Consider the following 18,712-nt stretch of genomic DNA (forward strand, 5'->3'; position numbering starts at 1 on the left):
ACTGTTAAAAATACTTTTTAGTGTCTGAAAATACACTTTTTAGCATTCAGTAAAACATTTTAACGCTAGAAGTTCGAGCAAAAACGAAAATGTGCTTCATTTACAATAACAAATTTCACAATATTTTTTCTAAAACAGGCTCCTCTTCGAAACAATCACAAATAGTATCATCGGCAATATGTTCGTTACATTAAAGGCTGATAGTCTGAGTGAAAAATTCAAGTATTTCATTGAGCCGTGGTGGCTGGCGCTAGGGTGCTCCACTTGCATCGCTGATATCGATATTCGGCTGTCCTGCTATCTTTGATCGCTCCCCCGGCGGGTTTTCCGGTTGAACGAGTGACGAGGGAGTCTCCGGTCGGCGTTGAACGAGGCAACTTGTGTTGAAAAGAAGCCCGCGTCCCTAACCGTGGTGCATGGGTCTCGCCGTGCTCGTCGCCCTTGTCTTTCGGCGCGCGCCGGATGTACGGTATCCATCATTGGGCGCCTTGACGTGAAAAATTATGGTGGGTTCGTCATCTCACGCTGAACAGTTTCCCAGCTCGTAATTTGCAAGCTCCAAGCTACATATGACTTTTATTCTGTGTTCAACTAAGAAGATTGTTGAAACTTATGGTGGCATGGGTAATTGACGGAGATGGTTCCGAACTTGGTTCCACAGTGGTTATTTTTAAGGAGACTTATGTTCCACACTCCGTTTCTGTTTATCCGTGGAGTGTGAGTTTTAAGTGGTTTTTATGCAAATTTAACTTGTTTTAGCGCATATTGCCAGCTTTGGGACTGGCTGCGGTTGTGTAGGTGCCTGGCAGCCGTAGAGTTGATGGTTGAATCATTTGTCACGGCAGCATTTGGTATGTTTATTTAATGTTGAAAGTGCCTTAAGGCAATTGGAAGTTATCTCTAAAGTTTCCCGCTAATTTACTGGGAGACGGGTAATGTTAGAATATTGCTCCGTACGATTTGGGTAATGTGCGTATTATATATTCCAGGGGGCTGTGAATTGACCTTGTTTTCATTGCAATCTATATGTGTTGCAGGACATTTGTTAAGACTGCTTGTTCCCTGGCGTCGGTGCGGTTATGGATTGTCACTACCGCTCATTGTGGTGCCGATCGGATTATATATAAATATATACCGCCTCCTATGTGACCCTGTGCACAAGCCACGGGCAGTGAACGCTTGTGTTGGCTGCCGGCCGTAGCGTTATTGCTTCCAAACACTGCTATGTGCATTAACGCTGTTCTCTAAAGTTAAGTGCAATTTGGGAATCATTCTGAGTCATTATGTCCGTTAGTTAAGTGAGGCCACCCTGTTATAATATTAGCGTTTCTGTAAGTTATTTTACTGGTTGAGTTATTAGTAGCCATTCTTATTTAACACCTATTTTAAACATTTGTCTGTCTATAATGAACATGCAACTTGTTATTATTTCTGTGTGCAAGTTTTGAGAGCGTGTTTGGCCTACCTTGTATTTTTAGTATAAGCATGTTTCAGTGTGGACGTTTATGTGGGCAGTTCAGCTTTCTTAAGCTTTAAGATATCTCGTTGTTTATGAAGTTCTAGTACTGTGAGAGTCAGTAACTTTGGTTAGAAGTGTATAATGTTATTAGTCTTTTTGGATATGGTTAAACAAGAACGATTGTTTGTGATTCAATATTCTCCGTACCTGCTATCAATGATTTTGGTTGCGGATGCAAAATAATATGATTATTACTCGTGTTTATGTAATTCAATTAAAGTGAAGATTTGTATATTGCATCAGTAAGAAGGCAAATGTCCGAACTGAAGTTTATAATAAAATTTGTTTTGAGTCAAACTAAAATAGTGCAATAATGACAAGCTCGTCCATCACCAGTGATCCTGGGCTTCCTATCTCCTTTAAATAACTGTGGTGAGATTGTAATCTTGATTTTCTAAAGGACTGAGTAGTACCAGGGTTCATTCATTTTCTCTACAGTTGTTTCCGTATTTGAGGCTTAGTAGATTATCCACGTCGTCTTTCTTTTCTTGTTTCAACCTCTTCAGTGATGACACTTTGGAGATATTTGATACTTTGTTCAAGCTCTATCCACGTTTACCTAATGGCAAAAAGCGCTTTGGTGAATCATCAGAATAGTAGGTGATGTGTATTTTGATTTTCACATCCGTTACCCTTTCACCTACCATATATTTCTTCAAATGGATCTTTTTCAGATCAATGATCCCATCTACAGGCCTCAAAATTGTACTTGAAATCAAATATTTCACAGTCTTTCCCTAAAATCCTTGTTTCGCCGACTTCTGCATAAACATCCTGGTACGTGTTTGGATTCAACATTTCAAAAATTTTACGAAGTTTCTTCTCTACTCGTCCTAATATTCTGTCAGGAGGTAAACAGGAATGTCCTCGAACTGGGAAGAGAAATCAGTCAGATGCACTAGAGATTCTTTGAATAACCAGAAAGCAATTGCATAAATAACGAGCTGATTTTTGTTTCGGCCAGCACATCCATCCGCGAACAATCTGAGAAATGTGACAGATGTGTCAATGGTCAATTTCCTTAAGAAATCGGTGATGTCCGGGGAAATTTCTTGTGACCCTCTACCTGCCCGAGTTTCATTCCGAATGTAAAATGTAGGTTCTGTACGTAGTAGCAAACATAGCTCAATAACAAAAATAAAGGCAACTGTTGGACTTAATGCAATTTGATCCAATCATACCAGAGGACAAAATACTATGTGTTGCATCTGCTACTTTCAGTGCTCGTTCTGAAGGTATTAAAATGCGTTTGGACACAATCTGATTGCAGGAGTGTGTAGAGAGGGTAATAAAATAGCGGATTTCATCTGCAGTTGAAACTTCCGGGCTGAGAGGCCGTGGTCGATGTATGAAATTTCTGCCTGACGTTTCGTCTCCATCTGCGGGAGACATCTTCTGAGGTCATCCGGCTACTGCAGTAGCCGGATGACCTCAGAAGATGTCTCCCGCAGATGGAGACGAAACGTCAGGCAGAAATTTCATACATCGACCACGGCCTCTCAGCCCGGAAGTTACAACTGAATACAACACCGGCCGTGAAAGCCTACATTGTATGGTTAACGGATTTCATGTGAATGTCGATTTTGTCCACCAGTGGGCATAATGGGTTATGAAAAGTTGCTCCTCAGTTATTAATAGGTTATCTTGCCACATGTCTCATCGTTGAGTTCTTTCCACAACACACACCTCGCCAACATTGGCCTAATATACCAGTAACGAGCTTAGGTAACGGCTGGTGCTTGACGCATGGGACAAAGACAGGCAGCACGCTGGCCACGCCGCAAACTATCCTCCGTCTCTCTCGAACAACGCAGCGGCCTTCATAGTGGGACACATTCTACAGCGAGGGGACGGCGGCGCGAGGCCCTCTGGTGCGGCAGGAAGCCGGTGTGCTGGAGGCGGCTGCCCCTGCGTACGCACCGGGCCGGCCGTCACCCGCAGCGCAGCAGCAGCGGCGGCGGCGGCGGCGGCGGCGGTCGATACGCGCGGCCCGCCGCTGCCCGCCTGTTTCGCGTCCTGGGCCCGCACCGCGCCGCTCGCAAACGGCCGCTCCGACAGCGTCGCAGGCGGTGGGCAGAGACACGCAAACACCACAAGCGCAGCACACTGCTACGCCAAATATTGTTGTAGTTTTTGTCTTCAGTCCGAAGAGCGGTTTAATGCAACTCTCCACGCTAATCTGTCCTGTTCAAGCCTCTTCATCTCCGAATCACTACTGCACACTTGCATCCTTCAGAATCTCCTTACTGTATTGATTTCTTTTCTCCCTCTACGATTTTTACCGCCCATACGTCCCTCTAATACTAAACTGATGATCCTTTGACGTCTCAGAATGTGTCCTATCAACCTATCCTATCTTCTAATCACGTTGTGTCACAGATTTCTTGTCTCCACAATTCTCTCACCACCTCCTCATTAGTTATGTGACCTAGCAATTTAAACTTCAGCATTCTTCTGTAGCACCACATTTGAAAAGCCTCTATTCTGTTTTTGTCTAGACTGTTAATCGTCCATGTTTCATTTCCACACATGGCTACACTCCACACAAATAAATTTAGAAAAGTCTATATTCGACGTTAAAAAATTGCTCTACTTCATAAACGCGTTTCATAATCTGTTATTTTGCTGCCCAATAGCAAAATTCGCCCAATACTTTAAGTTGGGTTGGGTTGTTTGTGGGAGGAGACCAAACAACGAGGTCATCGGTCTCATCGGATTAGGGAAGGATGGGGAAGGAAGTTGGCGTGCCCTCTCGAAGGAACCATCCCGGCATTTGCCCGGAGCGATGTAGGGAAATCACGGAAAACCTAAATCAGGATGGCCGGACTCGGGATTGAACCGTCGTTCTCCCGAATGCGAGTACAGTGTGCTAACCACCCCGTCACCTCGCTCGGTAATAGTGCCTCGTTTCCCAGTCCAGCTGTCTTAGCATTGCCTGATTCAATTCGACTGCATTCCATTACCCTACTTTTCCTTTTGTTGATGTCCATCTTCATCGTCATTTCAGGACACTATCAATTCCGTTCAACTGCTCTTCAAAGTTCTTGGTTGTGTGTGACACATTTGCAATCTCATCGGCAAACCTCAAAGTTTGTACTCCTCCCCCCTGTGCTTTAATTCTTACTTCAAATTTTTCTTTGGTTCCCTTTACTGTTCGGTCAGTGTACAGATTGAACGACATCGGGGATAGCCAACAGCCCCTTCTCACTCCCTTCTCAACCACCGTATAGCTTTCATGCCCCTTGATTCTTATAACTTCCGTCTGGTTTCCGTACATGTTGTAAATAGCGTTTTCCTCTTGCTACATTCAGAATTTCATGAGAATATTCCAGTCAATACTATCAAAAGCTATCTCTAAGTTTACAAATGCTATAAACGAAAGTTTGTCTTTCCTTAATCCATCTTCTCAGAGAAGTTGCAGGGTTAGTGTTGCCTCGCGTGTTCACAGACTTCTTCGTAATGCAAACTGATCTTCCCCAAGCTCGGCTTTACCAGTTTCTTGTTTCTTCTGTAGATAATTCGTGTTAGCGTTATGCAACGGTGATTTATGAAACCGATAAATCGGTAATATTCACACCTATCAGCACCAGGACTAGTACGACGTACGAAAACCGTTGGCATTCAAAACAATGTCTCCAAATGGATAAATGCAGGCCGCGTACGGTTTTCAAGGGAATCTTACACCATTTTTCCTGCAAAATAGTGGCAAGTTCAGTTGACGGTGATGGATCTCCAAAGCGATCATGCAGCCTTTTCTCCTAAGTACACCATAAAGGCTCAATAATACTGAGATTTGGTGAATGTGGCGGTCAAGTGAGTTCATCCTCGTGCACACAAAATCAGTCCTGGACGATGAGAGCTCTGTGAACAGAGACCATGTCATCTCGGAACACAGCATCATCACTTTGCACAAACACTGTACCAGGGGATGCACCTGCTCAGCCAACACAATAAGCCTCGGCAGTAACGCGGCCCCTGAATAGTACGATATGACAATTGTTTTTCTATACTACAACTACAACTCTAGACACAGTAAGGCCTTCAGAGCTTCCAACACTCAGTAAAACACAAACATGCACGTTTCCACGCAGTGGTGCACTGTCTCATATCTGTTCCCAAGGCCAGAGAAGATTTCAAAGCATAGTTGGACACAATAAAATTCATTACCTCAAACAGTGGCCACAGTCCCGTCCTGATTGACCAAATCTTGTGTAGGAAAGAAAAGGTGAAGATTATACCTCTCATCCATTCTCGTTTTGCTGCCTCCTCCACTGTCAACAGGAAGTGGTGTACAATACCACGCGTAGGACAATTGTCACAGAATTTAACAAAAACACTCAAATCGTCCAACTGTAGGCTTTTCTGTTAAGTAACAGCCCAGTCTATGTTCAATAGCAAAGATAAGAGCCAGTTACTAGCTAACGGCCGAGTATACAAAATTACCGGTCCTGATTGTCATAAGTGTGACATTGATCAGTCAGGCAGAGGCTCAGCAAGTAGGATGTCTGAACATGAGGGCAGCTGCAGGCTGCCAGAGTCCCATGTCCTTCACTTAGCAAATAAAGACCAAAAACTCAACCTGTTTGAAGACTTGTAAATCAGCAAACACCTAGCCCCCGGTCCTGATTTAATCTTATAAGGCAAAACACGGCTTAATACTTGAACTCTTCTAACTTCAGTTAATCCTCTCAGTTCGGCACTATTCCCAGTACCGTCGGTTGTTTCTTAATCCTCCATTTTTTTATTTATTCGTTTCTTTTTATTTTATCGCGATTGTCTATGTATTCCATAGATTCTGATGTTACAATTGTTAATTCTTTCCTATGATTGGATTATATATCACTTTCCATGTTTAAAACCTCTAGGTGTAGTCTTGCCAAGCACTAACCCCATTTTATTTTATTGGTGTGCCGGTTGACACGTCTTTGCCTGACTGTGGGGTGTGACGGTCTATGGGCTGCTTGTCGTGCATCGCTGAAAGAACGATGGCGGCAGCTGAGATGGTCGTTACATGGGGGGCTACGAACAGATAATACGAAAGTGCGGGTGGTATGTGGTGCGACGGGGCTACGGAAGTCGGTGTTCTGTAAATGTCGTGAAAAATTGTTTAAGTGTGTGGAGATTTTGAGTCACTGCCTTCAGAGAGGAATGAGATCATTATAGGATGGGCAAGATGGTATGTTGCTTTTGATGAAACATGACGAACGGGAGCACCTTCCTGTGTTGAAGTACCGATGAGCTGAGTGAAGGGACTTTAAAAAATGGCTCTGAGCACTGTGGGACTTAATATCTGAGGTCATCAGTGCCCTAGAAGTTAGAAATAATTAAAGCTAACTAACATAATGACATTATGCACATCCATGCCCGAGGTAGGATTCGAACCTGCGACCGTAGCCGTCGCGCGGTTCCGGACTGAAGCGCCTAGAACCGCTCGGCTACACCGGCCAGCTTTCAAGAGACTGCTGTATAGTAGGGTTCCTGAGTAATTCCGTATGGAAGGGAATTTTCTGTTCTGAATTGACATCATTCATTGGTTGTTGTCGCCGTGTTCTCCCGCAAACTCATGACCGCTATAGTTCGTGTTTGCCTGTTTGCCTTGTGACCCTAAGCGTAACGAAACACACCTTATTGGTTATTGCTTGGCTTTCGGTTAGCGCGTATACTGTGTTGCGAGAAGGAAGTCCGCAGTACGGTGATATGGGAACTGGGTTATTGTGCGTTTTTGGTATGAAACCATTTTCACCTAACTGTGAGTGCTAACCGTGTCATCGAACCTCAAATTGATTTTTCTGTATATTGCTGGGTAGCAGGAATTGTGACGTTAAGTGTCTGTTTCAGATTAGTCTCAGGTATGATAACTACCTGGTATCTGTGAGGGCAGTAAACAGAGAGGCCTAAACAAGAAACGTCGGGTAGATGAGTGGAAATGTACAACGCTGGTAACAAAACATGAAACTCCATGAGCCACTTCGCCGAAGTTCGCAAGTTACGTAAATGTCTGTATTGTACCTATATGTACTAAATTAATGTGCTTTTAAAATTATTAATGAATGAATTAGATTACAGGTTTGGGTTTTGGTAATACTGTTGTTGGTTTTAGAGTTTACTAATGCTATTACTTGTGTTAACCGAAAATCCTCAAATAAGGATGCTGGGGCCCTCTGTAGAAAATTATAATATAGAAGCGTGTGGACATGGAACGACTGGAGTACATGAAAAATTTCACACTAAAATCTATGTTTGAATAATTCTGAGCTCGGTCGTTTTGGACCCATATACGTCCTGTTAGTATCATGATGTTGTTATTATTCCTATTATGTTTACTATGAAGGTTTGTTACGAGGTTTTTGGTGACATACCAGCTAAATGTAATATTAACGTTTTAATAATTATCACTCTGTATACATTTCAGAATGTAATTTGACTAGTTGAAGTTCCACGGTACATTGGTTTTTTATTTAATGTGACCTGTTATGTAGCTACAGATTTTTTGAGTTTATTGTTAATCATTTTCTTTTTTACATTGTTACATTTATTGATTTATTTTAATTGTTCACTTTCTACATTGCATTCCCATTGCACTGTCAAAGATGACACGACAAGCAATGGAAGTCTGATGATGATCTCGTAAGCCGAAAACCGGTTAACTTGAACAATTTAGTCCTGCACAATACGACTAATAGAGTGCTTTTTGTTTATTATAAAAATCTTTTTCTTTCTCAGCTGGATTCACTGAATGCTCAGTGCTTTGTGAAGGTGCTGTCTTTCCACCATGGCCCGAACACTTAAGTAGCGCGCCGGCGCTTGTATGTTGATTTAGGCATTTTTGTTGTAAATGGGCGTCGTTGCCAGTGAGGGTAGGTTGGACTTACCGAGTGGCAGGAGCTGCGTAAGCAGCTAGACCAGTGGTTCACAACCTAGGGGTAATCCCTCCCTGAGGGATAAAATGAGAACCTTTCTGACGGATAAAAAAGAAAGGGTATTGTTTGTTTCCGTCAGGAAACTACATTATCATTTATTTAATATCATTACTTTTATAGGTATTTTGAGGCTTGTTGGTTGTTTGGTTATTTTTGGGGAGGGGAACAAACAGCGAGATCACCGGTCCCATAGGGTTAGGAATGGACAGGGAACAAAGTCGGCTGTGGTGGTGGTGGTGGTGTAAGTTGCTATGGGACCAACGTGCTGAGGTTGTCGGTCCCTACGCCTACACACTACTTAATCTAACTTAAACTAACTTACACTAAAGACAACATACGCACGCATGCCTGAGGGAGGACTCGAACCTGCGACGGGGGGAGCCGCGTGAACCGTAGCACGGCCCCGCAGACGGCGCAGCTACACCGCGCAGCTAGTCGGCCGCGAGCTTCCAAAGGAACCATAATGTTATTTGCCCAAATAGACTGAGGGAACTCACGAAAAATCTAAATCAGGATAGCTGGACACGGTTTGAACCGTCGTCCTCCCGAATGCGAGACCAGTGTGCTAATGCGCTATCTCACTCGGTTTGAGGCCTGTAATACTACTTACGTGTTATTAGTAACTACATTTTCTTTTAAATACTGTAATGTGAGGCATGGTTTGCTGTAGGTTACAGCTTGTGAACTTACGTATAAACATAGCCCACTCACTACCGATAAACTTTCTCTTTGTAGCGTGCATCTATGACAGTGAAGATGAGGCATACAGAGTGGCTCTAATTAAACTTTCATTGCTTGAGATGGCCTCCGTGGAAAATTAGTGGTCGTAGAATAATACACGGAGATGACGTAGGTCATGTGCTAGCGATATGCACATATACAGATGGCAGTAGTGTCGCGTACATAAGCTACAAAAGAGCAGCGCATTGGCGGAGCTGCAGTATGTACTGGGTGATTCATGTAAAAGTTTTCCGACGCGTTTATGCCCTCACGACGAACGTACTCGTTAGGACAGTGCGGCGAAATTTTGTGTTAATGTGCTACATCCCTGTGGCAGGCGTGCTTAAGATTGTTGCGTCAGCGGCCGCATGTGGCACTCAGTGCCGCCTACATTTAAATACATAGAAAAGCAGTTTTTTTAATTTTTTTGTGGAATAAATTATTTATTGTTTATAACATCATTCTTAACAGCAACTTTTAATATGATCGGTATACATATATCCAAGGTGCATGGGGAAATTAAAGTTGTTACAGAATATCTGACATACGTTTCCAGGATATTTCCTAAGCGCTACTTTAAGAACAAATTCTAATTAAATTATAACCACATATATGATTCGACTGTTTACCATTGTTAAAGTAAGTTTTACAAAAATGTGTAACATGTATAAAAACTTTGTAGTAATAATAAAGAATAAGGCAGTCAGTAAATACATATCAAGAATCACACACTTTCTTCCTGAGAAGTTCTGCAATCATTACATGTGACAACATTGTGGCAATGCTGCTTGCAAACGAATCTTTTGCAGCTATTGAAAGTGACAATAGCTTTATTTTTTTTTTACCACCACAAAGATGACACCTCCCACACCTTCTTAGCGTCTCATCGTGATTGGCGGGAATTGATTGATGAGATGACAGAAATCCTTGAATATCTCGTGGTGGAGTAGAGAGGTGAGCCCTTTCTTTCAAATGGCAGTCCATCAGAGCCAAGGCCAGGTTTGTTAGGTGGGTTCCTCTTCTGAATCTTTTCTCTGGATTGTTTGCAAAAAATAAGATCTGGGAATTTATCCCAGCAATATCCATATAACGAAAAAATAATGCTAAGGGCCATCTTCCTGTGGTCCTTTGTGTAGAGTAGGATGTACACATAGAATCCACAGTATCGACTCCAACTTTTGTAGCATTGTAGTCCAAATTTACAACAAACTTGCCTGTAGCGGTGTCGATTTCAGCACTTTCATGTATTGACGATGGGAAAAGAACAGCCTTGTTCCTTTTTGTTTGACACGAAACAAGACAGAAGTCACCTTGAAATCCGAAAAGACAATTTCCAATTTCTCGCGATCTGTTGAGCAAAAATTCCGGAGGAATTTCCTTCTTGTTCTTGTTCAATGTTCCAATGAATGTTAGCTGGGCTACAAGGTAACTGCTGTAGTAGTTGTCCGTAGTTACATTCCTGTGAGTTCCCTTCATTGGCTCAACCAATATCTTCACAATATCTATTGGCTGGTTAGATGCAACATACGGTCCAGGATTCTGTCTGCCGCAGTATACTTCAAAATTAAAAGTACAAAATTCCTGCTATCGCACAATGCATACAACTTCAATCCATACTAAGCGGGCTTATTGGACATTTACTGAACAAAACCACAACGTCCGCGAAATGGGACAATCATTTCGTCTATGGTTGTGAACTCCCCTGGACTGTAGTTATTTCGGCAGTTGTTCAGAAATGCTGAGTGGAGATTGCGGATGGCAGCAAGTTTATCAGTTGCTAGTCCTTCTTATCTTGTAGAAGTATCGTCAAACTTGAGTGACCGGAGCAAGAACAGAAAGCATTTGTAGTTAAATAATTATTCCTGTTCCATTTGATGCCCACAGTTCTAATACATTTGTGCCTCCTCCTTTTTGTACAGCAATGAGAAACAGTGCTCCTAAAAGAGCTGTTATTTCAGAAGCAGAAGCAGTTTTGCAATCTCCAGCCCTTGAGTAATTCACTGATGATCTCTTGTTATTTATGTACTTGTTTGTGTTTGCAACGACATAATCAATTATCTCAGGATCAAACAATTTGAGAAAACTTTCAATTTCAGTTTAAGCTTCTCTACCATTGCGTTTCGGGCCAGGTAGGACTTTGATTATATTCTTACGTTTTGGTTTCCCTGGCAGTGCTAACAGATTATTTATCCACAAAGTTTTTAAGTCCTTACCAATATAAAAATGGCAGTCATTATGTGGCATTCCTTTCACTTCATTCCCGTCAACGCATGACTGCTCAGATTCGCTAGAATGATCTGCAGTTTCAATTATTTCTGCTTCCTCATCGCTGTCAGAGAAATCTGCGTAATCTTCTTCTCAGATGATTGCAGATGAAGATGCTCAATTTCTTCTGGTGTTAGTCCTTTCCTTTGTGCGGACCTGGGAGATAATAAAATAATTCTAATACCAAAGCAATGTTAATAGCTAAATCATCATTCACCAACAGAGTTGTAAAACAAAGTTTATAATCATCAAAACATTCGACAGTGGTACGGCTACATGTACTTACATTACCGGGCGCGTGAGGTACGCAGTGCCGTCTCGGTGCAGTCGTCCACTTCACAGGTGAGTCACAGCTGTCATGGTGGGTATAATGACGGCGCAGTAGTGCAGTTTGGCGCGTGACTGAACAATCGAAGCATATCTAGCACCACTGTTGTGTGCTCGGCGCGATGACGTAATTATTGAACGAAAACAAAATTGGCTGCACTGTATGCCGCCACGCGCCCGCCTCAGGGATATACTAGCAGACTACCGACACAACTGCCTTTTCTGACACCATGACATCGCCTGCAGCTCGTCTCCTCGGCTCGAGGCCACATCGATTGTACCCTAGACGACAGGAAAACTGTGGTCTAACCAAATGAGTCCAGATTTCAGTTTGTAAGAGCTGAGGTAGCGTTCGATTGTGGTGCAGACGACAAGAAGTTATTGACCAGAGTTGTCAACAAGGTACTGTTGCAAGGTGGTTGCTCGTTAATGGTGGGTTTACATGGAAGGACAGGGTCCTCTGGTCAAACTGAACTACCTGAACATCATTTGCAGCCATTCGTGAATTTCATGTTCCCAAACGACGATGGACTTTTTATGGATGACAATGGGCCATGTCACTCTGTTGGAATTGTTCCCTACTGGTTTGAAGAACATTCTGGACAGTTCGAGAGAAATATTTGGCCACCAAGATCGCCCAACATGAGTCCCAGCGAACATTTACGGGACATTATCCAGAAGTCAGTTTGTCCACAGAATCCTGCATTGGTAATCCTTTCGCAGTTATGGACGGCTGTAAAGGCAGCATGGATCAATATTTCTGCAGAGGGCATCCAATGACTTGTTCAGTCCGTGCCTGGTAGGGTTGTTGCGCTACGCGGGACAAAAGGAGATCCAACACGATGTTAGAGGTATGTTATGATGTTTCTTACCTCGGTGTAAAACACTATAGAAATATTTGTAAAGACATGCCGAAGACAAATAACAAATAAACCATCTAAAGAATCATATCTTAACTTCCACATGAGAGTCTATCATTTGTTAAATTTGTACCATGCTACGTTCCAGGATACACACGCTGCTCACTGTGACGAAATTTCTCACCCACTGCAGCCTAGAACTGCACTAGAAATACCATTACACTTGCCCGTAGCATTTTCCGAACGGTGGACCATGGAATTTCAGCTGTCGTGACACAACTCGTGCACTGCTTGAAGGTAGCCATGACAACAGTAACTTCTTGAACAATCTGTGGCCCAACTGCCCGTCGACCTCTCCTAGAAGGCATTTAAAATCTCCAGGTAATTAGATCATCGGAATCAGCGTCTTTAACTTCGGTAGCGAAAAAGGACCCTTCCGTATTCGTTTAACGACTCGATTATAGCGAAGAGCAGCACTACTATTGTTGTTGTTTTAATAAAACAGCTATACGAGTAAAGCTCTGCTCACTACCAGGTTCTCTCCCTACAGATGGTGCTAGTCGTCAGTGTAGAGCCCGTGAGACCGCCATCTGCTTCCTGTAACGGCTGACGACGAATGTCAAGACGCAGTAACCCAAGTTCCACACATCTGTATCTGTCACAAACCACTAAACACTGCGACTTTTGTACCTACGAATTACGATTTGCGGGGAGCAATGGATTTCTGTTGACATTTGAAGGGAACTGCTGCAGAATCGCATCGAATGCTTGTCGATGCTTTCGGGGAACATGTTTTTGGGAAAACACAGTGTTCCGAGTGGTTCAAAAAATTCAAAAGTGGTGATTTAAACGTGAGAAATGACGAGCGCGGGAAACCACCGAAAAAGTTCGAAGACAGGCCTTATTGGATGAAGATGATGCTCGAACTCAACAGGAATTCGCGAAACAACTGAATGTGACAGAGAAAGCCGTTTTTCTTCGATTAAAAGTTATGGGAAAGGTGCAGAAGGTGGGAAAATGGCTTCCGCATGAACTGAATGAAAGACAGCAAGCAAATAGAAAGATACAAATGAAAATCGTTTCTCCTTCGAATAGTGAAAGGTTATGAAAAATGGATATATTTTGAGAATCCCATGCCTCGTAAATCATGAATCCAGGCAAACCATCGACATCCACTGCAAGACCGAATTGCTTTGGAAAGGAAGCAATGCTCTGTGTTTGGTGTGATCATCTATTACGAGCTGCTAAAATCTGGTGAAATTGTTAACACTGATCGCTACTAACAGCAAATAATCAATTTAAATCGTGGATTACGTGAAACCGACCGGAATATGGAAAAAGGCAACAAAAAGTCATATTGCTCGATGATAACGCCCCATCACACACAGAGAAACTGACCAGAGAACCGATCACCTGTTCAGCTGGGAAACATTAGGGCATGCGGCTTAGTCTCCAGACTTGGCTCCGTCTGATTATCATCTGTTTGCATGACTGAGACACGCTCTTGCAGAACAGTGCTTCGGTTCGTACGAAAATGTACGAAAATCGAAAACGGCTCGCTTCGGAAGAACTTTTTCTTTTTTGCGTGACATTCATAGCCTGCCGGAGAACTGGGAGAAATGTATAAATAGCAATGGAGATTATTTTGAATAAAATACTCTTAATCAGTTTCAAACAACAGACGTGTAGTTGTTGCAATCAAATTCCAGTTTCATACTTCTACACCTGGTAGACATCAAGACTACTAACAATGCAGCCGGCCGAAGTGGCCGAGCGGTTCTAGGCGCTACGGTCGCAGGTTCGAATCCTGCCTCGGGCATTGATGTTTTTGATGTCCTTAGGTTGGTTAGGTTTAAGTAGTTCTAAGTTCTAGGGGCTGATGACCTCAAAAGTTAAGTCCCATAGTGCTCAGAGCCATTTGAACCATTTGAACTAACAATGCAGATCGTGCAGAGCACAGTCTGAACATCATTTCTATAAAGTTGGGTACCCACACGGTAAACAGTTTTCCTCTACACTAACTCAAGTAGCGAAAGTTTAATTGTAACCAACCTCTATATCAAATATACTTGAATATCTCATAAAAATGCCCTAAACGAGTTGAAGGTAGTTCCCGCACTGAATCAGAAATTCATTTATTATTTAATTCGTAAGAATGGACAGACTAACTGACGGCACAACAGAATAGTAGCTGTGTATTGCCTATTACTTTGCTGTACAGCCTACGCAGTATTATTATTGTTATCATTATTATTATTAGTCGCAATGCTCCCAGAGTGGAAGACGCTAAGTAAGATGGTTCATTTTCCGTTCTTCTTGTTTTTCTGGTTCTTTTTAATTGCCCACCAGTTTTTCATTGTTTGCGAAAATTTAGCTCTTCTTTCTTCGCTACATTTTGTTCTGCTTCTTCGGGCTTCTGTCTCTCGTTTGACCTACCATTTTTCTACTTTTATCCTAAAATTGTTCCTTACGTCTATTTATTCTTTGGTGATTTTGGCTAATTCCAACTCTTATTTAACATTTTGCATCCATTCTCCTCCATTAGCGAGGGAATCTGCGTATTTTACTATTTTTTTAGTTAGCCTGTATTCGGGATGCCTCATTATGTGGCCATAGAATTTGAGGTGTCTTTCCCTCATGTCTGGCTCTATGTTAGAATATTCTTCAATTTTGGACGTTTTCTGTAGCCTACACCCACTATGGGTCCACCTTGGTCCCAAAATTTTCCTGATTATTGTTCTTTCTTCTTTCTTCAGATTTTTTATCAGTTTTCTTGTTTAGTGCCAAGGTTCCGCGGTCATATAACACTGATGGTTTAATTACTTTTATTTAGCGTATGCCTCATAACATCACAGTAAAAATTACAGAAACAACACGATTTAAGAAAAATCCCATATGTATAAACAGAGCAATAAATAACAGTTTGTATATAAGAACACCGCCAATTGTAAATTTAAACTCACAGAAGAGCAATCACAAGCAGACGTCCAGCTTAGATAATAAATAGTCGATTGCCTCTTGGGACGCCATTAGGAAATCCCGTGGGTCACCCTCGTATGCCCTTAGTGGGCATTCCTAAACGATGTGTTTGACCGTCTGTCTCTCAGCGCCACAGTCGCAAGCGGCCGAAGGAAGTTTACCCCATCTGTGTAAGGAGTCGGCGCATCTCCCACAGTTGGCTCTGATGCGATTAAGAGTTGTAATGACTAATTTTGGCATTTAAACATAAGAATTTTTTTATTATTTTATTATAGAGGTTTTGCGCTAATCCTAAACCTTTACGAGCTTATTGTATTCTTTCTAGTTGTGCCTATTTTGCAGAGATAATTTCTTCTAGATATTTAATGTCTGACACTCAGTTAATTTCTCCATATTTTGTTTGTATTTTGAAAATTTCTAAATTTGTTGTTGTAAACACGGTCTCTTCAAACTATATCTGCAGGCCGACTTCCTCTGCGCATTCGTTTTGTGATTCTATTGTTTTATTGGCATCTCACAAGAATCTGCCATTATTGTGAGTTCGTCCGCTTTTTCTTTTTTGTTCGTAATGAAATTGCTTTCCAGCAATTTTCTTCTTCACGTTTCTTCCATGACTCTATCTAGAACTACACTGAACTAACCTCAGTTTTTATCTCGAATGGTTTTGAAAGTTTTCCCATAAATTTCACTTTGAATGTTGTATTTGTTAATATCTGCTGAATGATTTTCCGTATTTTCCAGTCTAATCCTTTTTCCTCAAGAATCCTAAATAGTGTGGATCTGCGGATTGAGTCATAGGCCTTTTGAAGGCGTCGAAGACATATACTTGCCTCGCATTTTCCTTATTCTTGTGATTAATTTTAGGTTTAAAATTCGTTTTGGGCACTACCTGTTTGGCCTGAAACCAGTACAAGTTGATAATATCTTATATGTGAGATGGTGAAGAGAAATTCCTCTGTAATTATTCACATCATATTTGTCCCTTTTTTTATGTAATGGGTGTATTGAAGCACACTTCCAATCTTCTGGGATTTCTTCGGTGACCCATATATTTTGCATAGTTCTTACTAGTTCCGTCCTTGAATTACGCTCTAGGCTTTTGAGAAATTACTATTATTATTATTATTATTATTATTATTATTGTTATTATTATTAGCGATAGTGATCAGACACAAGGCATTGCTAGTATGAAGTCTTCCAATTTCTGCTATTTCAGAAGTCAGGAGTCCAGAAATCAAGTGATTTTCAGGTAGTAAATTGGTTGATTTTGAATGGGGGTGCAGGGTGTGCATGAAAGAAGTGTCACTTGGGACAGGACTCGTACGAAGAAGCATTGTTTGTAAACAGTGACTATCCTAAAAGTGAATTGAGAATTGTTTCATCGTTCCTTTTCATTACGAAGTTAGTTAGATGCTAATATTGCTGTGGGAGGGAGGGAAGAGGTGAGTGCTGATAAATATCATCTGATTCCAGTCAGGAGTCAAGGTCCTGGAAATGTTGGGAACCACTGAGCGAGACAGGTCAGCATCGCAGCATAAATTGCGTCTTGTGGAAAATGGTAATATGTCTACTAATATTTTATTACAATGTCCTTTGAACTTTCTGAAGAATAAAAATAAGGTTAATTTGTAGAAGTGTACTGTTTTCCGCTGACAAACGAAGGGAGAAGTTGCTTATAATGTTCATTTACATGGGAAAATTCATTATTATCAGCATATTTGTGACTGTATCACTGATAAACTTGAGTAACATAACTAAACTGAACAGTGTTTCTTGTGTAGAAAAGTTATTGCCGAACTGCAACGCCTCTAATTTTAAGCTTTATCGCAGTACTAGACCACAAAGAAATTATGAAGTTACTTGTACAATAACGAACATGAAACGCGTAGGTCTTGCCACGCAGGTATGAAAAACAGCTTTCAAATGTAAAGTACTACTGATTATTTTCATTGAAGGATTTTATGTATATGTTAGTGTATGTTCCAGTTTGTGGTACATTGTGCGGAATTCGCCTTCCTACCTACGTAGTTAACATTTTCAGACATGGTCGTTCACAGTGTGAACTGTGAGTGGTTGCTGCCTATGTACAGCCGAAAGGTAATTGATTGATTATAAACTGTGTCGTGCTCTGGTTGGACTTAGGTGTATACAGAAGTACACTAAACGTGTTCTATTTCGGAATGCAATATATACAGATATAGGCAAAGCGGTCAAGTATCGTAATAAAACGGTTCCAACATATCTGAAAAGTATGGGAGGATCTTACAACTAATTCAACCTTTCAACATTCTTGTCCAGCATCACGTTTCTGAAAGTTCTATTTTCTACTGATAGGAGCCTTCTTAATTCTAGCTCTATGCGGGCCACCACAAATTCCACTCCTGTGTCGACCTCTCCATCTGCACAACATCCTCAATTACTTTTTGTATGTCTAACAATTTCTATCATCCCATACAGTTTTTACGCTCTATAGATCCCTCTAGTACCAGGGAAGTTATTCTTTGATGTCTTAACACATCCTGTGCCTTCTTCTAGTCAATGTTTCCAGTTAGTCCTTTTGTTGGTGATTTTAGTATGTTCGGTGCAAGTCTCTTCACCTCTGAATAGCTGCTGCAGATAATATCAATTTCTTCCTGTTTCTTTTAGTCAAGCCTTAGTCTCCCTCACCCTGCATCACCAAACTATACCTTGACGCCTGAATATTATATCTGTCAATCGAAAATAACTATTGCTCGTTCCCCACATTAATTTTCTCCTCAATTAGATTCAGTACCTCTTCATCGTCTACCTACATAATCTCCAGGAGTCTTTTGTAGCACCATATTTAAAGCTTCTTCCCTGTACTCCTTGCCGTCAATGTTTATTTATGTAGAAGGCAACACTGCTGACAAGTACACTAAGTGATCAAACGTATTAGTGCACAATAATACAGGATGTGTGCACCCTTCGTATTTATGGGTGCTTGTACCGTACTGGGAACACCTTCTGTGAGGTTTCTGAACGTCTGTTGTTCAATGGCAGCCTATCACTAATGATAAGTCGAAGCCAAAACGAATAGTGTTGTTGAATACTGGGGCCTGGAGCAAAGTCAACTTTCTAACTCATCCCAAAGGTGTTCCGTT

At 41.6% G+C, this 18,712-nt stretch overlaps 1 protein-coding gene across 1 annotated transcript in view; it reads right to left on the minus strand.

Annotated features, from left to right (window-relative positions):
• Positions 1 to 3,304: 3,304 nt before the first annotated feature.
• LOC126263589 (uncharacterized) overlaps positions 3,305 to 18,712 on the minus strand; it is a 115,415-nt gene continuing 100,007 nt past the window's right edge. Inside the window, exon 3 of the mRNA XM_049960682.1 lies at positions 3,305 to 3,628. Within this exon, the coding sequence (XP_049816639.1) occupies positions 3,305 to 3,628 (324 nt within the window). The remainder of the gene's footprint in view (positions 3,629 to 18,712) is intronic.

Source organism: Schistocerca nitens, chromosome 6 (assembly GCF_023898315.1).
Source record: "Schistocerca nitens isolate TAMUIC-IGC-003100 chromosome 6, iqSchNite1.1, whole genome shotgun sequence".
Lineage (NCBI taxonomy): Eukaryota > Metazoa > Arthropoda > Insecta > Orthoptera > Acrididae > Schistocerca > Schistocerca nitens.